The 22,942-nt window shown below is 54.2% G+C and overlaps 1 protein-coding gene and 1 long non-coding RNA gene across 2 annotated transcripts in view; one reads left to right on the top strand and one right to left on the bottom strand.

Moving 5' to 3' along the window:
* The window catches only part of VPS37B (VPS37B subunit of ESCRT-I), a 29,260-nt gene extending 8,030 nt beyond the window's left edge, over positions 1-21,230 (top strand). The window contains exons 2-4 of the mRNA XM_066371070.1: positions 17,402-17,573; positions 18,694-18,776; positions 19,368-21,230. Of these exons, the coding sequence (XP_066227167.1) occupies positions 17,402-17,573; positions 18,694-18,776; positions 19,368-19,844 (732 nt within the window). The 3' untranslated portion in view covers positions 19,845-21,230. The remainder of the gene's footprint in view (positions 1-17,401; positions 17,574-18,693; positions 18,777-19,367) is intronic.
* LOC136395772 (uncharacterized) lies at positions 20,451-22,905 on the bottom strand. The gene is made up of 2 exons (XR_010749381.1): positions 21,957-22,905; positions 20,451-21,734 (listed from the first exon to the last, which is right to left on the bottom strand). It is a non-coding gene; the product is annotated as an uncharacterized lncRNA (long non-coding RNA).
* Positions 22,906-22,942: the final 37 nt, after the last annotated feature.

The raw sequence follows: 22,942 nt of genomic DNA, 5'->3' as shown, positions 1-22,942 counted from the left end.
CAGTGGCAGGTTTTTAAAGGGTGTCTGGAAAACCCTTTGAAAGCCAATTATACCGTCAGGAAAGAAAAGGTAGACAAAGAGGAGGCAAAAGTTATAAAAAGTTTGCACAAAGAAAAATGTGAGATCAACTGGTAAGCCTCATGGTTAAGATAACGATTGAGTTGCCAGGAAACTGGACAAGTGAACCTTCCGCAATGTCAGTTTTCTCATCTGTACCATGGGCAGCACCGTCCTTATGCGGTGTGCAGATGAAATAAGAACGCAGCGCTTGGGGCCCCGCGGATGAACACTGGCAGTTACAGTGGTGGGGCCATGGGGGTTCGTGCTTCCCGTAGGGCCCCAGTTCTGTGGATGTAAGTGGTGGTTACATTAACAGGGTTGCATTGTAAGTAAGTTTAGGAAACCAGTGGTCAAGAGGCTTTTCCTTTTGTCTCACTCCGTTAGGTTGGCAGTGCCAGGGTGCAGAAGACTCCAGAGGGGCCCACGACAGGGCAGCACTTCCCAAACTGACTCGCCCATGGAGCTCTAGGGACTGGGCTCCCTGGGGCCCACATTGGCAAGTGCTTATTTAGGGGATAAATGGGTCCATCTGCCTCCATAGCCCATGGGCGCGGGCTTATCAGACGATGCCATAGTCACCTAATGTTCCTAATAGGCATTCTGTCGATGGAGGGCTGTCCTCTTCTCTCTGATTGAGGAGGTGGGGAAGTATGCAGTATTTTTTTATTTCTGATCCCAACTGATCAAACCTTAAAAAATAATGTTTTTTAACATGTTCATTATAGGAAAGAAAACACCTTAACTATAGAAAACTGTGGAGAAAAAATATATCTTAAATAAGACCACCATCCAGAGATAAAGGTTGTTAACAGACACTTAAAACGTTTTCTTTCTGTCTTCCCATCGGGATGGTCCTGTATGTGCAGCTTTCTGTGCATTATATGTTATACTCTGGGCATTTTCTTACTGGAATATAAGACTATACCTGGGCATTTTTTATCAGGATATTCTTCTATGACATTTTTAATGGTCACATAGTATTTCATCATGTGACTGTCAGAATGTGGCCATTCCTTTATTACCTCATATTTAGCTGCCTTTTATTTTTTTGCTGTCACAAATTTTATTGCAGTTAACATCATTGAACATAAATCTATTAAAATATAAAAATTAAATTTTTTGAAAATGGTTAAGTCTCAAGTATCTAGCCACTTCTTTTAGTTAGAACATCTAATTCCCTACATCTGATATAATTGCTTGGGTTTTTTTGGTTATGAAATTTAAGTACAGTAGCTGATTCTCCTTTGATGAAGCCCTTTCTTTTAGCCACAGACTTAAAAAAAACCCACTCCATTATTAGAACAGCGTTTGCTCATATTGAATGTAGGATAAATTATTTCAGTCATGAGAGTAAATTTTATGTTACACTGAGTTCTTGAGTCAGGTGTGGGAAAGTTTGTGTCATGATGCGTTTTAAATGTGAAAGCAGAATTGTCAGGAGATAGGAAAGATAAATTTAGGATCCACTGAGTAGGCATTCTCTGACTTGCACTTGTGTGTGACTTGCGCATCCTAGAAGCATCTCTTGTAAGTTGTGACTCAAAGGCTGCAGAGAAGGGGAAAACACTGTGCTCTTACAAACAAAGGAACGCTTTGCTGGCTGGTCCTGGCCAGAAACTACTACTAAGAAAAGTGGAGTTTCGAAATCCTGCCTTCCGTTTGCTGGCTTTCTTTGTGGGAGGGAAGGAAGGAAGGATCAGGTTTTTCAGTTGCAGGAGAAGCTATTAATGGACCTCCCTGAACTTAACTAAAGTGGGCCAGCGATGTGCCCTGTCCATTTGTTCCCTTCATTGAACATAGGGATTGATGCCCCGCCCCACCACTGCGACCACGACCACAGCTGGTGTCGGGTGGGTCTGCTTCCACAAGGCGCTGCCTCTCTACCCCAGTCGGATGTGTTGCTCTCAGACCTGGCTGGGCGCACTAGTTTTATTGTTACAGTCGTGACGTGATGTCACTAAATACTCTGGCAGCTGCTGGACCACAAGGGCAAAAGAGAGTGACAAGTGTGAGCTCAGTGCTTTGTAAAGAGTTAATAGGAGGCGATTCACTAGGGAAAAAATAAAACTTGCTAGTGAATTCGGTGCAGACGAGATGGGGGGGGGGGGTGCTGAGGAATTTAGGGTCTGTGCTTGCTGGATGTCTCAGTTCTCCGTGGGAAAGGTCTGGGTGGGAAGACTGGGAACAGGAGCTGGTGGACACTTTCTCTAAGAAAAGACCTTTGCCTTACTGAAAAAATGGGCAGATGTATCTAAAAAGTGCATGTACTTCGTGATTTACTGTTTTAACCAAACTGCTTGGTTAACCAGCAGCTGACTGGCTATGGTAATAGGGAGTGAGGGTTTCCCTGGGGTTTCCTAGGCTCACCTGCTGAGATTGGGGTGCTGAAGGGCTGGGGAGGCTTCTAGGACACTGGGGACAGAGGCAGTTCACTCTGTGATTAGTTTGAATGGCCCATATCCTCTTCAGCTCCTCCTCCTCCTCAACTTCCTCCTCCTCCACCTCTTCTACCTCTTCCTCCTCCTCCTCCTCCTCCTCCTCAACCTCTTCCTCCACCACCTCTTCCTCCTCCACCTCCTCCTCCTCCACCTCCTCCTCCACCACCTCTTCCTCCTCCACCTACTCCTCCACCACCTCTTCCACCTCCTCCACCACTTCCTCCTCTTCCTCCTCTTCCTCCTCCACCTCTTCCTCCTCCACCTCCTCTTCCTCCTCCTCCACCTCTTCCTCCTCCTCCACCTCCTCCTCCTACTCTACCTCCTTCACCTCCTCCTCCACCTCCTCCACCTCTTCCTCCTCCACCTCCTCCTCCTCCACCTCTTCCTCCTCCTCCACCTCTTCCTCCTCCTCCACCTCTTCCTCCTCCTCCTCCTACTCCTCCTCCTCCACCTCCTCCTCCTCCACCTCCTCCTCCACCTCCTCTTCCTCCTCCTCCACCTCCTCTTCCTCCTCCTCCACCTCCTCCTCCACCTCCTCTTCCTCCTCCTCCACCTCCTCCTCCTCCACATCCTCTTCCTCCTCCTCCACCTCTTCCACATCTTCCTCCACCTCCTCCACCTCCTCCTCCTCCACCTCCTCCTCCTCCACCTCTTCCTCCTCCACCTCTTCCTCCTCCACCTCTTCCTCCTCCACCTCCTCTTCCTCCTCCTCCACCTCTTCCTCCACCTCCTCCACCTCCTCCTCCTCCACCTCCTCCTCCACCACCTCTTCCACCTCCTCCACCACTTCCTCCTCTTCCTCCTCTTCCTCCTCCACCTCTTCCTCCTCCACCTCCTCTTCCTCCTCCTCCACCTCTTCCTCCTCCTCCACCTCCTCCTCCTACTCTACCTCCTTCACCTCCTCCTCCACCTCCTCCACCTCTTCCTCCTCCACCTCTTCCTCCTCCTCCACCTCTTCCTCCTCCTCCACCTCTTCCTCCTCCTCCTCCTACTCCACCTCCTCCACCTCCTCCTCCTCCACCTCCTCCTCCACCTCCTCTTCCTCCTCCTCCACCTCCTCCTCCTCCACATCCTCTTCCTCCTCCTCCACCTCTTCCACATCTTCCTCCACCTCCTCCACCTCCTCCTCCTCCACCTCCTCCTCCTCCACCTCTTCCTCCTCCACCTCTTCCTCCTCCACCTCTTCCTCCTCCACCTCCTCTTCCTCCTCCTCCACCTCTTCCTCCACCTCCTCCACCTCCTCCTCCTCCACCTCCTCCTCCACCACCTCTTCCACCTCCTCCACCACTTCCTCCTCTTCCTCCTCTTCCTCCTCCACCTCTTCCTCCTCCACCTCCTCTTCCTCCTCCTCCACCTCTTCCTCCTCCTCCACCTCCTCCTCCTTCTACTCTACCTCCTTCACCTCCTCCTCCACCTCCTTCTCCAACTCCTCCTCCTCCTCCACCTCCTCCACCTCCTCCTCCTCCACCTCCTCCACCTCCTCCTCCATCTCCTCCTCCTCCTCCACCTCCTCCTCCTCCACCTCTTCCTCTTCCTCCTCCTCCACCTCCTCCTCCTCCACCTCCTCCACCTCCTCCTCCTCCACCTCCTCCTCCACCTCCTCCTCCTCCACCTCCTCTTCTTCCTCCTCCTCCACCTCCTCCTCCTCCACCTCCTCTTCCTCCTCCACCTCTTCCTCTTCCTCTTCCTCCACCTCCTCCTCCACCTCCTCCTCCACCTCCTCTTCCTCCTCCTCTTCCTCCTCCTCCACCTCTTCCACCTCTTCCACATCTTCCTCCACCTCCTCCACCTCTTCCTCCACCTCTTCCTCCTCCACCTCCACCTTCTCCACCTCCTCCTCCTCCTCCACCTCCTCCTCCTCCTCCACCTCCTCCTCCTCCACCTCCTCTTCTTCCTCCTCCTCCACCTCCTCCTCCTCCACCTCTTCCTCCTCCTCCTCCACCTCCTCCTCTTCCACCTCCTCCTCTTCCACCTCTCCTCCTCCTCTTCCACCTCCTCCTCCTCCACCTCCTCCTCCTCCACCTCCTCTTCTTCCTCCTCCTCCACCTCCTCCTCCTCCACCTCCTCTTCTTCCTCCTCCACCTCCTCTTCTTCCTCCTCCACCTCCTCCTCCTCCACCTCCTCCTCCTCCTCCACCTCCTCTTCTTCCTCCTCCTCCACCTCCTCCTCCTCCACCTCCTCTTCTTCCTCCTCCTCCACCTCCTCCTCCTCCACCTCCTCTTCCTCCTCCACCTCTTCCTCTTCCTCCACCTCCTCCTCCTCCACCTCCTCCTCCACCTCTTCCACCTCTTCCACCTCTTCCACATCTTCCTCCACCTCCTCCACCTCTTCCTCCACCTCTTCCTCCTCCACCTCCTCCTCCTCCACCTCCTCTTCTTCCTCCTCCTCCACCTCCTCCCCCACCTCCTCCTCCACCTCCTCCCCCACCTCCTCCTCCACCTCCTCCACCTCTTCCACCTCTTCCACATCTTCCTCCACCTCCTCCACCTCCTCCTCCTCCACCTCTTCCACCACCTCCTCCTCCTCCTCCTCCACCTCCTCCACCTCCTCCTCCTCCTCCTCCACCTCCTCCTCCACCTCCTCCTCCTCCTCCTCCTCCACCTCCTCCTCCTCCACCTCTTTCTCCTCCTCCACCACCTCCTCCACCTCCTCCTCCTCTCCACCTCCTCCTCCTCCACCTCCTCCTCCTCCTCCACCTCCTCCTCCACCTCCTCCTCCTCCTCCACCTCCTCCTCCTCCTCCTCCTCCTCCTCCACCTCCTCCTCCTCCACCTCTTCCTCCTCCTCCACCTCCTCCTCCTCCACCTCCTCCTCCACCACCTCCTCCTCCTCCACCTCCTCCTCCTCCTCCACCTCCTCCTCCTCCTCCTCCTCCTCCTCCTCCTCCTCCACCTCTTCCTCCTCCTCCACCTCCTCCTCCTCCACCTCCTCCTCCTCCACCTCCTCCTCCTCCACCTCCTCCACCTCTTCCTCCACCTCCTCCTCCTCCACCTCTTCCTCCTCCTCCACCACCTCTTCCACCTCCTCCTCCTCCACCTCTTCTTCCTCCTCCTCCTCCACCTCTTCTTCCTCCTCCTCCTCCTCCACCTCCTCCTCCTCCACCTCCTCCACCTCCTCCTCCTCCACCTCCTCCTCCTCCACCACCTCCTCCTCCTCCACCTCCTCCACCACCTCCTCCTCCTCCACCTCCTCCACCTCCTCCACCTCCTCCTCCTCCACCTCCTCCACCACCTCCTCCTCCTCCACCTCCTCCACCTCTTCCTCCTCCACCTCCTCCTCCTCCACCTCCTCCACCTCCACCTCCTCCTCCTCCACCTCCTCCACCTCTTCCTCCTCTACCTCCTCCTCCTCCTCCACCTCCTCCTCCTCCACCTCCTCCTCCTCCTTTTTTTCCTCCTCCTCCACCTCCTCCTCTTTTTCCTCTTCCTCTACCTCCTCGTCCTCCTCCTCCTCTTCCTCCACCTCATTCTCCTCCTCCTCTTCCTCCTCCTCCACTTACTCCTTCTCCACCTCCTTCATCTCCTCCTCCTTCTCCTCCTCCTCCTCCATCTCCTCCTCCATCCAGAGTCCTCAGGTCTTAGAAGCCCAGTAATACTTTCCTAGTAGTGTTAACAGCATATGACATTATCAGAACCATCACACCTGTTACCATTATCCACAAGAGCCAAGACAGGGAGAAATCTTAGGTTGTTTTCTCTGAATATTGGGGACTCAGTCTTCCAGGAAACAACAGAAACACCCTGGAGTGTTGTGCCGGCTGGAACTGGAGAGCTGTCCGCAGGGACCAATTCGCTTCTTTTCAAGCCCAGCCTTTGCCTTTGTGCGGTCACGTGCCCTGAGCATGAATAACATGCTAACTTCGGGTGCCAGCAGCCCCAAACGGACCGGGTCCAGGCCCCACCACTGCCCACTGTGCACTGAGGGCAGCCAGTTTCATCTCGGCAGGCAGGATTCCAATGTCTTCCATCCACAACAGCCCAGCTATTCTTATTAGTCGCCTGCATTCTGTTTGTGGAGTGGGTGGCTTGGCAAAAGATTCGATAAGCAGCTGGTGGATTTCCCTTCCTGCGTGGGCCGCAGCCTTGGAGATGGTTTCACAGAGCCCACAGGATCGCTGTATTTTAGGGCGGTTTCATCATGTTCTCCAGTACCTCCATTGTAGTTTTCTGTTTTCAGAGCTTTGATTTCGTTCACAGGTTAAATGGCCTGTTAATTAAGGTTTTTTTCATTCACCTCCAGGGATACTCGGGTGTACCCAGCACCTGGGCTGTGCTCGCATTGCGCTTGCTCGGGGTGTCTGTGGGCGTGACTTGCGGCTCTACCTGAAAACCTGCCTTCCGTGGGTACAAGTTAACACGGGAAAGGTCTTTCACTGAATGGGGCGATGGATTTGGGCTTCCTAATACGCTGACCTTTAATATTAAAGGCACACTTTCATTGCATGTGACTTTGGTGACACTGACCCTGTGATAATGGGCGAGCGGATCAGGGGTTGGACAATAATGGTGGACGCAGTTAACCTGGCTGAACACCCTAGCTTTTTATCACCCAATCTACAAGCTGGCTGTGCTTCATGTCCTAATGCACACACCCTGACCTTTTGCCAGCAGGAAAGTACAGAAACGAAGATTTGTTTTATTCTTCCTCTTTGTGTTATACTGTAGATAACTTTTCTTTCTTTTTTTTTTTTTTTTAACAGAGACAGAGTCAGAGAGGGATAGATAGGGACAGACAGGAAGGGAGAGAGATGAGAAGCATCAATCATTAGTTTTTCGTTGCGACACCTTAGTTTATTGATTGCTTTCTCATATGTGCCTTGACCGTGGGGTTACAGCAGACCGAGTAACCCCTTGCTTGAGCCAGTGACTTTGGGTCCAGGCTGATGAGCTTTTGCTCAAACCAGATGAGCCCGCGCTCAAGCTGGCAACCTTGGGATCTTGAACCTGGGTCCTCCGCATCCCAGTCCGACGCTCTATCCACTGCACCACTGCCTGGTCAGGCATAGATAACTTTCTATTTAGTTTCATCTGGAGAGGAGACTATCCAAATGAAGAGGAGCCAATGTTTCTATTGAGAGGAGCGGGTCCTGGTTGGGGGCAGCACCGTGCAGGTGCAGATGGGGCTGGGGCATCTCGTCCACCTGTGAGCAGGGAAACTCTCAGCCCTGGAGGTGTCAACTTCAGACCAAGCTGAAGTGTCCCCCTCTGGCCAGGGACACTTGGAGCACGAGAAGAGTTCGTGACTGCAGCTGATTGAAACCCATAAAAAAAAAAAAAGCCATTACTTAATGTTCCCCCCAGAAAAAGCTTCTTGGTCATTTATCCTGCCTCTCCTATAGAAACTATTCCAGGTACTCCCACGGCGTAGGCAGAAAGCTCCTTATAGAAGAATCGGGCCCACACAGGCAGAAGATGAAATTAGAGTTATTGTGAATTTTACAAAGTGTGATTATGGTACTGTAGTTAGAATGATCATTTTTACCCATTAAAGATACATAGTTTCTTAAGGCTGAGTGATATGGTGCCAGAGATTTGCTTTAAAATACTTTAAAAAAAAAATAAACTGTAGGTGTGTACACAAAGCAAGGCTGGGGAATGTCGCTGACTGCTGACTGCCAGCAAGGTACGTGGGACGCATCACATTTCTCCCTCCTCTGCTTTGTTTTGTGTTTGTTTGTTTGTTTTTGTTTTTTGTGACAGAGACAGAAAGAGAGACAGAGAAAGGGACAGATAGGCAGGAAGGCAGAGAGAGGAGAAGCATCAATTCTTTGTTGCAGCACCTTAGTCTCCTTAGTTGTTCATTGATTGCTTTCTCCTACATGCCTTGACTGGGGGGCTGCAACAGAGCAAGTGATGCCTTGCTCAAGCCAACGACCCTGCACTCAAACTGGTGAGCCTACACTCAAGTCAGTGACCACTGGGTTTTGAACCTGGGTCCTTCTGCGTCCCAGCCCGATGCTCTATTCACTGCGCCACCGCCTGGTCAGGCTGCTTTGTGTTTTAAAATATCCTCAATTAGCCTGACCAGGCAGTGGTGCAGTGGATAGGGCGTTGGACTGGGGTGTGGAAGACCCAGGTTCGAGACCCCGAGGTCGCCAGCTTGAGCGTGGGCTCATTTGGTTTGAGCAAGGCTCACCAGCTTGGACCCAATGTCACTGGCAAGGGGTTACTCGGTCTGCTGTAACCCCACGGTCAAGGCACATATGAGAAAGCAATCAATGAACAACTAAGGTGTTGCAACGAAAAACTGATGATTGATGCTTCTCATCTCTCTCTGTTCCTATCTGTCTGTCCCTAACTATCGCTCTCTCTGACTCTGTCTCTGTAAAAAAATAAAATAAAAATAAATAAAATATCCTCAATTAAAAGGTAAATAAAAAATAGAATTGAAACTTAGACGATTATTGGAACCTGAAAATAGACAAGTGCTCCCACACTGGGTTGAACGTGGTGGAGGGCGCTGTTTCTGGCGTGATTTACCGCAGAATGAGATGGAAAGCGCATGTGGGCACAGGGTCCTCGCACACCCTGCAGCCCTGGGGCTCCATTGGCACTGACTTGGGTGGTCGCTGAAAACTCCCAGACACTATGCTCCCTTTCCCAAGTAAGACGGGGACAGGCCTGTCCTGCCTTCACGAAGAGGACTGAATGGAGACAGTGTGGGAAGGGAGGGCGGCCGGGGCCAGGCATGTAGTAAGGGCCCAATTCACGTTCGTAAGTCCTGCCCACACGTGTGCACGTCACCAGCTTAAATCTTCAAATTCACATCTGCTTTTATTTCTTCTCCCTTTTTCTCTTTTGGGCCCCTCACTGGAAGAGCAGATGCGGTCTGTATCGGGGTGACAGAGTGAGCGTCGCCCGAGCTGGGCCACGTGCAGCCTGCAGGGCCTGTCTGCAGGGATGCTCAGGAGGACCTACTGGGCTCTGGCCATTGCCTCCGCAAGGGGCTTCAAAGTGTTTCTTTTTTTTTAATTAATTTTTTAAAATAGATTTTAGAGAGAGAGAGACAGAAACATAGATCTATTCCTGTAGGTGCCCTGACCAGGAATCAAACCGGCAACTTTTGTGCTTCGGGATAACGCTCTAACCAACCGAGCTATCCAGCCAGGGCTTCAAAGTGTTTCTTATGAATGGATGGACGGGAAGATGACAAACCGCTGTGTTGGAGTGTGTTGTGTCTGTTAGGAGCTTTAGTCAAGAGACTGAAGTTTGTGATATTTTAAGTACATGTGTAAATGAATATCTGGAATCCTCGCTGTCCTGCCGTCTGGCTTGCTCCCCGAGGGCAGAGGGCGGAATTCCTGCCCAGGAGGAGGGAGCTGTGTGAAGCTAGCTCCTGTCCAAGGTGTGTCCACGTGTGTGCTGTGTGTGCCGCATGTGTCCTGTCTCTCCGCAGGAATGGGGGGTTTGTATTAGGGCTCTCACTGGCATCATCTTAATTTTTCCTTTTTGGCTTGCTTCCCACTGCTGTGTCAAGTAGGAGTACAGATAGTTTCTCAGACAACGCTGGTGGTTTGGAATAATGAGCATTTCTCTCTGGCGCTACTGTAACAATTTATGAGAGATATTTAAAGAAGCCAGTCTTCAGACCTCTTAGCAAAATGTTGATAAGGAATTGACAGTGGCCTGAGGCCCCAGTGAGTGGATTCCTACAGGTTAAGCGGAGCAAGCGCACAGTGACAGGCCTGTGTTGGCCGGGCACCGTGCTGGGTTCTGGGCATCAGGAGTGAATATGATGCAGTTCCCACAAACGGTGGGTGTGAGCTCACATGTCATCTCATTTCATTGGGAAAGCCATTCCAGTGACAGCAGGCAGGCTCTGGCAGGATGGACCCTCGGCGGGGCGACTTGAGAGGCAAGTGAAAGGTGCTCTTTACCAGGAGATGGGGGGTAGACACTGGGGCTGGTGCAGGACTGGCCTTCGCGTGTGTTCCTTACCCCTAGACCTGAGGCTTGGAGTGGGGCACGGGAAACCAAGAGGGAGAAAGGGCTGCTTTGGATGGAGGGGAGGTGTCTGGCCATTTCTGGTCCCCCCAGAGGGAGGGAACCTAGAGATCCCCACCCTCGGTCCCCATCGCTGAGTCCAGCTCTAACCAGAAGGCAAGGGGCCTGTTGAAGTGGTTTTTTTTAGCAACTGGCCCCCCTGGAGCACAGCAGGATGGGGACAGGGACAGGACGGCTCCAACACTTGGGAGAGTCCCGGGGCTGCTATAGCACGTGAGCACGAGTCTGGTGGCTTAGGACAAGAACGTGGTTCTCTCCCCAGTCTGGAGGCCAGGGGTCCGGAGTCACCATGTTTGTGCCCCTCCCGAAGCCCTGGGGGTGGGGGTGTCACTGCCGTGCCTGGCTTCCGGTGGCCCCATCGCTCCAGTCTCTGCCTCTGTCTTCACATGGCTTCCCCTCTGCAACTGTCTTCTGTGTATGTCTCTTACAGGGACACTTGTCATTGATTTAGGGCCACGCAGATAATCAAGAAAGACCTCCTGATAACCAGACCCTTAATTACATCTGCAGAGACCCTTTTTCCAAGTAGGGTCACATTCCTAAGTTCCAGTGGTGAGAATCTGGGCACATCCTTTGGAGGGGCCACCGCTCAGCCCACTGCAAGCACCTCGTCCCTCCTGGGAGAGGTACAAGGCCACCGTGACCATGGTGGCTGACCTGCTGCGATAGTTTCCTTCATCTCCTGCTCACTTCTCCATCTCCATCACCTGTTTCCCCAGAGCCGGCATGTCTAATGCCCCAAACCCCCCTTTAAAAAAATGTTTTTATTTTTTATTATAGCAAGAGAGGAAGGGAGAGCGAGAACCAGGAACATAGACCTGTTCCTGTGTGTGCCCTGATCAGCTATCAAACCCGCAACCTCTGCACTTCGGAACGATGCTCCAACCAACGGAGCTATCTGGCCAGGGCAAACCCCTCCCACCTTTTTTTTTATTTTTATTTTTTTATGAACCAATAAACAGATAACTGGACGAGCAGAGTGGTTCCAGTGCAGATGGACTCCAGCAGAGGTGTGCCCTGCGGGTGCGCTGGCCTCCCCGCGGACAGACACTTGGAGGCGGTAGGCTGTGTGGTGTGATTTATACCCAGTAAAACTGCATCTCGGAGACGCCACCGTCACGGGGCGGGACCGTTTGCAGCTCTGTGTGGCTGCGGGTTGGCTGGTGGCGGGGGAGGGCACCTGTGTTTGATCCTGAGCACTGCAGTCCACATTTCCAGTCCTTGCTGGGTTGTAAACGTGGAAGGGACTTCGGGTACAAGCAAGAATTTCTATTTGCTTGTGAAGTTGCCTAACATAACTCATAATGTCATTTATTTTACTGTGATAAGGGTTATGTTACAGTGTCGGAGCAGGGAGTAAGGGAGTGCTCTGAGCACTTTTTCATACAAAGGTTTAGCTTGGCTGTGCAGGCGGGTTTGCCTGCCTCTGTGTCTGGGACAGTACCGTTCTCCTTAGAGCTGAAGGGGACAGACCCTCAGCTCGAATCAGGGTCTCCCCTGCAGGGGGTAGGGCCGGCTTGGAAACCCACTGCCACCCGTGCCTCTGACCCTGCACTGGCCAGCAGGGCACAGGCATCCCCTGACCCATCCCCAGGTGTCCCTCATTTGTAATTGTTGCAGGTGTCACGTGGGGGAGTTTATATCTGTTTTCTCTTTGGCCAGTTTTATTTTCTGTTGAACTCCCCCAACCCAAACATGTAAATAACGGCTTGTACGCCTAGGGTGGAAAGTGCCTTTTATGAGAATGTCAGGTATTGATGTGAGCGTCCCAGGAGATAAAGGGCCTGGACAGGCCTGTATCAAACACCTTACTTCCTTTTCTCAAACAAAGGCAGTTTATTTCCTGAGAGCCTCTGTCCTCTGGCACTGCTGATACCTAACAGGTTCTTTTATTTTAGAAAAGATGATGTTTTATATAAATTCGTAGGCGCTACATGCCTGTCACAGTGAGTCAAGCACTGCAGACAGGCGGAAAGCGGGGAGGAGGTGGCGGAGCTGCTGCTGCTGGCGCGCACCCTCCGGTGGCTGTGGGCTCGGGCGGATGCAGGGGCGGGTGGGGCGGGCAGAGGGAACCCCTGAGTCGAGGCCTGCGATCAGCACGTTCATGCCTCTCATTGATCTTCAGTTATGAGCAGAAGGGGAAAGGGAAAGTGATGTGAAACTCAGGACGTTGATCAAAGCACTCCCTTACCACAGAGAGATTATTTCCTGAAAAGATTTCTCTCTGGTTAAGAAAAAGGATCATGAGAGCCATCGAGTGGCTGGCGGCACCATTTTCAATTTCAGGTGTCTGCTGGCTCCATACTGTGGCTCCTGAGATACGGCGGCCTCTCCGCGCAATCTCAGATTCACTGCACAGATCTGTCACAGACATGAAGACTGGGACCCGTCTGAGAGCCGTGGGAATTGGGCTTTGGGTCTCCCAAAGCAGCTGTCACTTGGGTCTTGCTGAGTGCGATATACACTGTCCCCACAGAGAGGCCCCTGTTCCCCCGGCTCCCACCAGCTCACCCTTGCTGCTGTGCAGGTGACGGGACAAGACTGGCCGTCTCCTCCTTGGGAGCAATGAGGACCATAAGGAAAAAGCCTTTTTCTGCACTGAATGCAGCACGAGAGGTGGGCTTTGGGACCCTTGGGCGTGATGGAAGAGCTTTGTCAGGTGCTTAAAAAAGAAGCTCCCCCTGTCCCCCGCCCTCCAGCACATGTGTCCACCTGGAGAGTGCTGTGGCTGTGGTCTGGTGGCCACTTAGAATTTACTGATTTTTATAAAATGTAAAAATATGAATACCCAAATGATAGAAAACATTACCACTAACTCTGGTCGTCAGTTGAAGTTTTATTCGGCCTTTTTTGCTGGCTGGTGACTTTGCCTTTGCCTGTTTCTTTATGCAGACAAACTGCCTTTTATTTATTAACTTATTTATTTATTTTTAAGATTTTTAAATTTGATTTTAGAGAAAGAGAAAAGAGGGGGGAGGAGCCCGAGGTTTAGAACCGGCAACCCCAGCATTCCAAGTCAGTGCTTTATCCACTGTGCCACCACAGGTCAGGCAGAGCTACCTTTTGATTATAGCCTGTGCTTCCTGTGTTACATTCTTTTAGGACTCTAGCACATCAGAGAGGTGATTTTGACCTTACTTAGACCTTGTGAGAATAAGATTTATTTGTGCCCATGTTTTATAGGCAGGCTGTACAGAGGCGATGCTTGGCCGTAGGTCAGAGTCCCCTAGGGAGGACAGGGGACTGATGCCTGGGCTCCTCCTGGACAGTTTGGCCAGCATGGGATTGGTCTGGGCATTGAGGGTTTTGTTGTTTGGGTTTTTAAAATATTTTTCTGAAGTTGGAAACGGGGAGGCAATCAGACAGACTCCTGCATGAGCCCAACCGGGATCCACCCGGCACACCCACCAGGGGGCGATGCTCTGCCCGTCTGGGGCATTGCTCTGTTGCAACCAGGGCCATTCTAGTGCCTGAGGCAGAGGCCACAGAGCCATCCTCAGCGCCCGGGCCAACTTTGCTCCAATGGAGCCTTGGCTGTGGGAGGGGAAGAGAGAGAGAGGAAGGAGAAGGGGAGGGGTGGAGCAGATGGGCGCTTCTCCTGTGTGCCCTGGCAGGGAATCGAACCCGGGACTCCTGCACGCCAGGCCAACGCTCTACCACTGAGCCAATGCGTTGAGGGTTTTATCAAGCGCTCCCCTGCCTCCGGCAGGTGACCCTGACATCAGCCGCTGTTGGGATCACCGCTATAAAGGAACAGGATGACAGACGGGACTGTGCCTCCCCAGGGATCACCTGGGGACACCTGTGCTCACAGGGCTGCCTCCGCCTAAGGGTTTTGGGAGAATTCTGATTTGGAATTACCCTTACAGCCGCTGAGAGACACTCAGTCAGTCTCAGGGGACTTCATTAAGGGAGCCTGTCACAGAAACGACTTGGGGCATTTATTGACAAACTAGCTTTTTTTTATTTTGACTTTCCATTTTGTTACTCACCTTGTTTGCCAGACTTGGCATTTGGGGGGTGGGGAAGGGCTCTCGGATTCATGCCACAGATCCTTCCTGAGTGGTGACATGTGCTAGGGGCTTGGTCTGCCAGAGGTGACAGGAGGTTGCCTGTGTCCTTCATTTTCGGGGGGGGGGGCTGGGGGGGACAGTGTAGGAAAACATTAAATACTGATGGCGATTTGGGGCAGGAAAGAAATGGGTGCTGTGGCCGAGGGTGGCCGCTAGCTAGGGTAGGATGGTTAGGGAGGCCCGAGGACCAGGCGCAGCGCTGGAGCCTGGAGGGTAGAGCTCGGTTTGCTGTCAGTATCCAGCCAGGCAGGCGGGGACCGGAAGAGCAGGAAGGGACGGGTTCAGCTCCATCTATGCTGACCCCGAGTTTGAGGATAGGAGTGTGCCTGCCCCTCAGCTCTCGGGGCCTGACTGAGGGCCTGGCAAGTAGTACTTGCTCCGTGAGTGTTGGTTGAATGAAGGTAGATCAAGACCGAGGAGCGGGACTGGGAGCTGGAGCCCAGGTCTCGACAGGGGCCTTGAACCCGCCTCTGTGGGAGCAGAGCTCACCAGCGGATTGTGTTAGATTTACGTGCTGAGGTGGTAGAGGACCCCATGCGCTTGTAAGGAGTCATGGGGAGAGCCGTGTACCCTTTGCCCTGTTTGCCCCAAAGGCAGCACCTTGCAAAATGGAGGTCCACACTCCCAGCCAGGAGGGTGACAGGATACGCTCAGGACAAGACACAGGATGTCCTGACTCAGCGAGCAGCCTCAGGTCACCCTCTTGGAGCCACTTCCCTCCCCCAGCCACAGACCTGCTTCTGTGTCTGTCCTGTCATGCCAGAGGGTGTGGACATGGAGCGTGAGCCTGCAGGCTTCCCTCGGCCTCAGCCGCATGATGCGTATCAGCAGTTGTTTTGTTAGGTTTTATTTATTGAATTTTGGAGAGGGGGCAGAAGGAGAAAGAGAAGAATGACCAGGGAGAAGCGGGAAGCATGTACTCATAAAAGTTGCTTCCTATATGTGCCCTGACCAGTGAGCCCAGGGATTTGAACCTCAGCATTCTAGGTCAACGCTTTATCCACTGTGCCACCATTGGTCAGGCAGCAGTTGTTATGGCTGAGTGGCATTCCAAGTGTGGAGGTGGCACACTTTGTCCCCACATTCACCTGCTGAAGGACACTTAAAGTTGTTGCTTCAAGTTTTGAGCAATTACAGCCGGTTTTCATTTTGCTGGGGTAAGTGCCCAGGAGTAGTTTCTGGGTCTGATGGTTGTTGTGTGCCTGGTGTGAAATTACCGAACTGTTTCCCAGAGCAGCTGTGTGGTGGTTTGTTGGTTTGTTTGTTCATTTTTTGAAATGTTCGGCTATTGAAGGAAAGCCCTTGGGACACAGCATGGTGGGCCCAGGAGGGTGGGGCAGAGGGAGCCCCTGCTGGGGCCCTGCTGAAACCCCACAGCACCAGAAACCCCATTCACCAGGCCTTGCCTGCCCCGGTTCTCCTTGCTTGCAGCAAGAAACCAAAGCATTTTTTTAAAGGTTTTATTTATTGACTTTTAGAGAGAATGGGGAGAGAGAGAAAGGGTGGGGAGGAACAGGAAGCATCAAGTCATAGTAGTTGCTTGTCCTATGTGCCCTGACTGGACAAGTCTAGGTCTCGAACCCGCAACCTCAGCCTTCGAGGTTGATGCTGTATCCACTGCACCACTACAGGCCAAGCCAGAGCACTTCTGCTGCACTAATTTCATAGTGTTGAGCTAGAGGCATGGTCTGCTCCCTTCGATGTAAACTACGTTTTAAGCTGGACGCACTCTTTATGGCGTGCGGCCAGTCATCTGTGTGGGAGTTTGTCCCGCCCGAAGGGCCGGCTTGCTGGTTGGGACCTTGTGATACAGGTGCAGGTCCACGGGCCTCATCTCTGTGCTCACACCACTGAGGCGTGCGCTGTGTTCCCTGTGTGCTTGTGCACACGTGCTGGGAGCCGTGTAGGGGACTGTGGGGGGAGGGGCGTGGCTGGCAGGGGCAGCCCGGCCCAGGCTCTACCCTGTGACCCGGGAGAGGAAGGAAGTAGCAGTGAAAATAGACCAGTGGGTGTGTGTGTGTGCAGGGAGCACAAGGGGACTGGCACAGCTGGGGCTGAGATGGGAAGGAAGTCGAGGCAATAGCAGAGACCACGCTGCCACACTTCAGGTCCTGAGAGCCAGCCGGGGCCGGCGGGCCTCTAGGGCAGGCTGCGGGAAGCCTGAGCAGGGAGCAGAAGGGAAAGGAGCAGCAGGGGACCTAGTGTCTGTGCTTTTCTATCCCAGAGCCCTCCTGGCGGAGTCATTGGGCCTCCCTTCCCTTTTCCTTGTCTCCCCTGAGGTCTAGGCAGGTGGGCTTCTCCACCTCCCAGATCTCCCTCCTTACTGGAGGGCCCCGTAAAACCCTGTGGGGTCGGTGAGTCTGGCCCCAGCTCAGGGCAGAGGAGCTGCAGGGGGTGCGGGGGAGGGGCAGAGCAAGCGGTGCCTCCCCCGGTCCCCAGGCGTCCTTCTCCGTCTGGGAGCCTGACCATCAAGCCTGAATTGGTGTCATGCCAGCTGGTCCTCCTCTGACACAAGTGATTCTTTAACATCCCCTGGAGCAGCAGAAACTTGCTCTGAAAAAATCTAGCCCGGAACCGTCACAGCTGTTCCCTCTTACAAGTGGTGAGGAATCTCAGCCACAGCAGCCCCTGCAGCGAGCCAGTCACAGACGAAGCCCATCCTGGAGACTCATGTGAGGCAATGGCCTTGCTATCTAAGACCCAGAAGCAGCACCCGAACTAGGACTCGCAGGGGCTCTGCCCACGGGGAAGCAGCCGGTGGTCCTGGGGTGGGGGCTGCTGGGGCACTCACACACGTGGACCCTCATCACCCTGTGCATTCCTTGCAGACACAGAATGTTCAGCTTAACAAAGAAATGACGCTAGCCAACAACCGGAGCCTGGCCGAGGGCAACCTCCTCTACCAGCCCCAGCTGGATGCTCTGAAGGCGCGCCTGACCCAGAAGTACCAGGAGCTGCAGGTGCTCTTTGAAACGTATCAGATCAAGAAGACCAAACTAGGTAACTGTTTTGGGGCAATCAGTCATGAATAGAGGTGAGAGAAGCACACAGTTTCAAGCTGTCATGTCCGGGAAAGAAATACTCTAACAGAAAAAAATCTCAGGTTATGGTTACTGCTGTGAAGAGATAGTTTGTGTGTAGAACGGTGTTACCAGTTTCCACCGTCTCTACACAGTACCGCAAAAAGGCCATTTCCTGAATCATGGTGTCCAACAAAGTACTTTACCCGTGCAGTTAGCCATTACGAAGAGAAGTAGGAACTGAATGTCGAGTCCTGAGTGCTTTGGGTAGGTCTCAGGGAGGCTTTTAGGATCCGAGTTTATTAAAAATCATCCCCTTAACGAGGGTCACAGGTGTCTCCATAAGCTCAGTAGAAACGGACTGGAACATGGCCGTCTGGAGTGGATGACCATGGAAAGGCCCGCAGGGCGAGGGCCGGTGAGGGTGGCGAACTGTACAGTTGGGGAAGCTGCCTGGAGAGCCGTGTGCAGGCACCTCCGGGCACGTCCCCAGCGGAAGCAGGCATTGATGTCTATTAGATCTGCACTGGAGCACTGGCTGTGGTGTTCTGTGATAGGAACAGTCTTGAGTGTCCACTGTGGAGTGATGGACCTTCCGTACTGACAGGAAGTGTGACTCACAGGGCACCACGGGGACCTGAGATGTGGCGGCGTGAAGGAAGTGGGGCAGGGGTGTGCGTGCCGTGGTGGGTGCGGGGTTGTGGGAGTGCCCCACAGAGATCCTGACCTGGGTCATCACATGCACAGTCGGGTCCTGCAGCTCAGATGTGCCCCCCTCGCAGGAGTCACCACTCAGATAAAGGGGAAGGTGGAACGGTGTCATGTTCAGTGACAACCCTCTGAGGGGCAGAGGGGATCTAGGTGCTCTGGTGCTCCATGCAGCTGTCACCCCCAGTACGTGTTGTGTGCACCTGTCCTGGGTTTTAAGGCCTCTTGTTTACTTTCCTGGAGAGTTGCTCTCAGTAGGTGGGACTCCTGTTGCCTTTCTGGTCACTTTGCTCTTTCCCTGACAGGGAAGCAGGAGGGTGGGGCGTGGCCGGGAGGGTGGGGTACTGCAGCCCCCAGGGCTGCGCCCCCATCCTGCCTCTTGCCTCTTCCAGACAGACAGCCCAGCAGTGCTTCCCTGGAGACCCTGCTTGCGCTTCTTCAGGCAGAAGGAGCCAAGATCGAGGAGGACACAGAGGTAAAGCCAGCCAGTGACCCTGGCCCAGTGCACTTGCTCCAGGGCTGAGCGCCACACCCCCAGGCTGCTCATGAGTGCTGAGGGCCCGGCCTGGGGGAGCAGGGGGAGTCTGGTCCTCAGTGAGGGTCCCCGGATGCAGGTGGCTGAGGCACATCTGCTCTGAGTCAACAGGGACACAGCACCCATGGGGCGCGGCCAGCTGAGTCACGAGACCCATCAGGCCAATGGTCCTGGCTGTGAGGCAGATGGTGGTGGCCACGTCGGTTGGCGTGGTCTAACAAACCATGGGGCCTGGGTGGAGACCCTGGTGGGCATGAGCTAGTTTCTGTCCTGAGTGGGTGGGTATCGGCGCAGCTGGCTCCACTGGTGTAAGGAGAGGGTCAGGCTGGATGCACTGTGCTCTCCTGGCCAGCAAGGGCCTGTGTCCAAGGCCGGCTCTCCCCACAGCCTGCCGCTCATCCAGTTTGCCGTTTCAGGCAGGTGGGCGGGCAGGTGCACAGGGTCAGTGGGCTGCGGGGGTGCCCCTGGTGGTGAAGGGCGTTCTTCCTGAAGAGCCAAGCTGCCCTGTGACCAGACGCTTGCTGCTTTCAGGACATGGCAGAGAGGTTCCTGGATGGACAGCTGCCTCTGGACTCCTTCATCGACGTCTACCAGAGCCAGCGGAAACTGGCCCACATCCGGAGGGTCAAGATCGAGAAGCTCCAGGAGGTGGTGCTGAAGGGGCAGAGACTCCCGCAGGCCCCGGCCCCGCCGCCCCGGGTGCCTGAGCCACTGCCTGCTGCCCCCCTGCCCTACCCCGCCCCGGATGCCAGCGGGCCCCCCGCCGTCCTGCCTCGTCGCATCCCGCCCCCAGTGCCTGCAGGACGCCTGGCCACCCCATTCACTGCCACTGTGGGCTCGGCCCCGGCCGCCCCGTACCCAGGACCGGCGTTCCCGCCTCTGCCCCCCCGCACGGGTCTGTCCCCCCAGCCAGGGTTCCCCGCGCAGTTCGTGTCGCCGTACCCGCCCGCTCTGCCCCAGAGGCCCCCACCCCGGCTGCCACACCAGCCGGGCTTCATCCTGCAGTGAGGCCCTGTCATCCCTGGAGACTGCGCCTGTCCACCCGCCCGCCGGCTGGGCCACCCTGGGAGTCCGCGAGACCCAGGCGCGGCTCTGACCCCAGCACTGTAGGGTGGTAGGGAGCAGCGTAGGCCCTGGGTCACGCCCCCACCTCACGTGGCTCTGAGCTCACACCGCGTGGTGTCTCAGTCTTGTTGGTGAACTGAATGTGGGGACACCTCCCCACCCCCTTAGAGTCTTGGTCCTCCCGTTGCTTTACCCAGTGCGCATGGTTCATCGTTTCTGCTTTACTTTTAGGACAGCTTGGGCCCTAGCCTGTCCCAGCCCAGTGAGGGCCAGCCCTGTGAGCCGGCCCAGAAGGTGCTTACTGAGTCGGGGGGCACCCAGGTGGGCACAGCCCCCGCCCTCCTGCCGACCTGGTCCTCACCGCCACACCAGAGGCCAGCCCGCGGGCGGGCTGAGCTGGACTTTGCACAGCAGCTGACATCCCCGGCCCTGCTTGTCCCTTGCACCTCAGGGGGCCCCAGGGTGTCTATGAAGAAATACGCCAATATTTTTACTATATGTGTAAATTTCCTGTTTTATATTGGGAAAGAAAACTTTTTGACACAAAACCATTCAGGGAAACTTTATAAAAACGCACGTACTGTTTTGAGCAGATCGAAGTGCAGTGACGTGAATGCAATTTCCTGTCTTGCAAGCGGTACACGGTCCCACCTGCCATCAGCAGGTCCATGTGTGCCTTAGTTCACCTGGTGCCAGGGAGGGGCTGCTGTCACCAGCTGCTGCCACCCCCGCAGTCAGGGAGGGCCTGTCCCAGCGGGGTGTGGCAGGTGGAAGAAGGGGCCCACCCACCCACACCCGGCTCTCAGCCAGTATTCCCGGCCCTGGCTGGGCCTTGGAGAGCGGGTGGGGAGGACAGGTGCCACTCTTCCTGCCCCCTCGGGTTCTCACCTACAGGTGCCACACGAGCTGAATTTCTGGGCGGTGGGGTTGTCATTGCCTACCTGCTGACAACAGGCCGAGTGCTCGGTGGTGATGACCCCTCCAGCTTGCTGCTGCTGAGATGAGACTCAAGGCGGGGTTCCAGTGGGATCGGGCCACGGGCAAGGCCACCAACCTTTGTACTCAGTTTCCATACAGCTCTGCTCCTGGACTTGAACTCTACTGTATCGTAACTGTTTTTAAAGCAAACAAAGTTGTACAGGACGATTTACTGCCATGCCAATCGGGGCTGCCGTGCTCTGTGACTCCTGGGAGCAGTGCTGCCCACCCTGACGCCATGGCATTCGGCTCAGACATGGTGAGGGCTGCCAGGCCCGCTGTCTCCCTGGGGCTGAGTTGTGGTTGTAAAGCTGTAGGACCCTTCCTAATAAACAATTCATAGCAGCCCTACCGTTTAGTAGCCTGCTCATGATATGCTGGGTCCTGGGGTCTCAGGGAAGCTGGCCGAGGGCCCAGCGCCTAGGGCAGAGCCTCTTACCCTGCTGCTTGAGGTCAGGGTTCTGGTAAACACCAGAAACGGGCAGAGAGCAGCACGGTCCTCAGGTCTTTGGGGTCGAAGCTGCTATGTCACCCTCACCCCCCAGCTTCTGTGCATAGGGTCGCTGTCACCACTGCATGACTTGACTGGTGGAAACAGACACTCGTCCTTGTTTCCAGTGACAGCCTTCAGTGGCTGACAGTCTGTTCTGGGGACTTGCTGAGTGGTGGTGTGTCCCTGTGAGGAGCGAGGGCCCTCCAGTGCCCCCTGCCCCGGAGCTGGGTGCCAGCCTGCTGCCCAGGAGGAACGTGCCCTGCACCCACGCAGCCCCAGGCAGGCTCACCCACCGTGGGCTCCCACACAGTGCCGTTCTCAGCGTGGTATGCTGTGAGGGCATGCGGACAGCTGTGCTTTTCCTCTGAGGAAGGGGGAGCTTTGCCTGAGAAGCAGTTTGCTTTTGTTTCTTTTTTTTTAAGGGAATTTTTATCTGTGCTAGTTCTCTCCTCCCAGTGGCAGTAGGAAGCCTGCAGCCAGATGCACAGCCTGCCCCCATGCAGCGCTGGCCTGGACACCAGCTGTCGGCCCCTCCCCTGCCCTCTGGGCCCCTGTGCCCACGAGAAGGTCCAGAGGTACAGTACCTGGCCCAAGGCTTCTCATGCAGGGGCTCCAGTTAAGGGCTTGCTCACTACATTTGGACATGGAATCAGGTGTAGTCAACTCACACAGGTGCTCCCTGGCTGCACCAGGTGGAGATAATCATCTGCTTTGAAGTCTTTTCTAAAGCTGTTGCCCTTGGAATAAAAACAGACATCGGCTGTAAAAAAGAAGGAAATCTTACCTTTTGTGACAGCATGGATGGACCTGGAGATTATTATGCTGAGTGCCATAAGCCAGGCAGAAAGACAAGTGCCACATGGTCTCATATGCGGACTAGAATGAACACAATAACAAAACAGACTCATAGATAGAGAACAGACTGACAGCTGTCAGAGGGGAGGGTCTTTGAGAGGGGTTGCAGGAGAAAGGGGAAGGGATTAAGTGGGGGGGAAACTCAGGCACAGACAACAGCATGGTGATGACCAGAGGGAAGGGGGTGGGAGTGGAAAGGGGGAGCATAAATCGTGATGGAAGGAGATTTGACTTGGTGTGAACACACAGTACCATATAGAGATGATGTTATAAAACTGTACACCTGAAACCTATTTTATTGACCAGTGTCACCCCAATAAATTCAATAGAATAAGTACCAATCAGATTCTTGTCAAGACGCTTGGCATATTAGAACAAACAAACTAGTTTCATGGACTTTGTTTTCCTGCAGGGTAAACATAAAACCTATGTAAACGAGGCCCTGGCCGCACAACTCAGTCCCAATACACAAAGGTTGTGGTTCGATACCCGGTCAGGGCATAAACAAGAATCAACCAATGACTCCAGAAATGAGTGGAACAACAAATCGATGTTTCTCTGTCCCTCTAACTCAAAAATAAAACATGTAAATGAATGAAGCAATAATATGATTTCTAGAGAGTGGAAGTGCTACGAAGAAATACATATAATGTAGAAATGGGATAGAGCAACCCTTCTCTATTAAACCCTTCTGTTATTAAACTTTTATTTCTTT

Source organism: Saccopteryx leptura, chromosome 2, assembly GCF_036850995.1.
Source record: "Saccopteryx leptura isolate mSacLep1 chromosome 2, mSacLep1_pri_phased_curated, whole genome shotgun sequence".
In the NCBI taxonomy this organism is placed as follows: domain Eukaryota; kingdom Metazoa; phylum Chordata; class Mammalia; order Chiroptera; family Emballonuridae; genus Saccopteryx; species Saccopteryx leptura.
The sequence above is the reverse complement of the archived record's forward strand: the minus strand, read 5'-3'. Positions and strand labels throughout refer to the sequence as shown.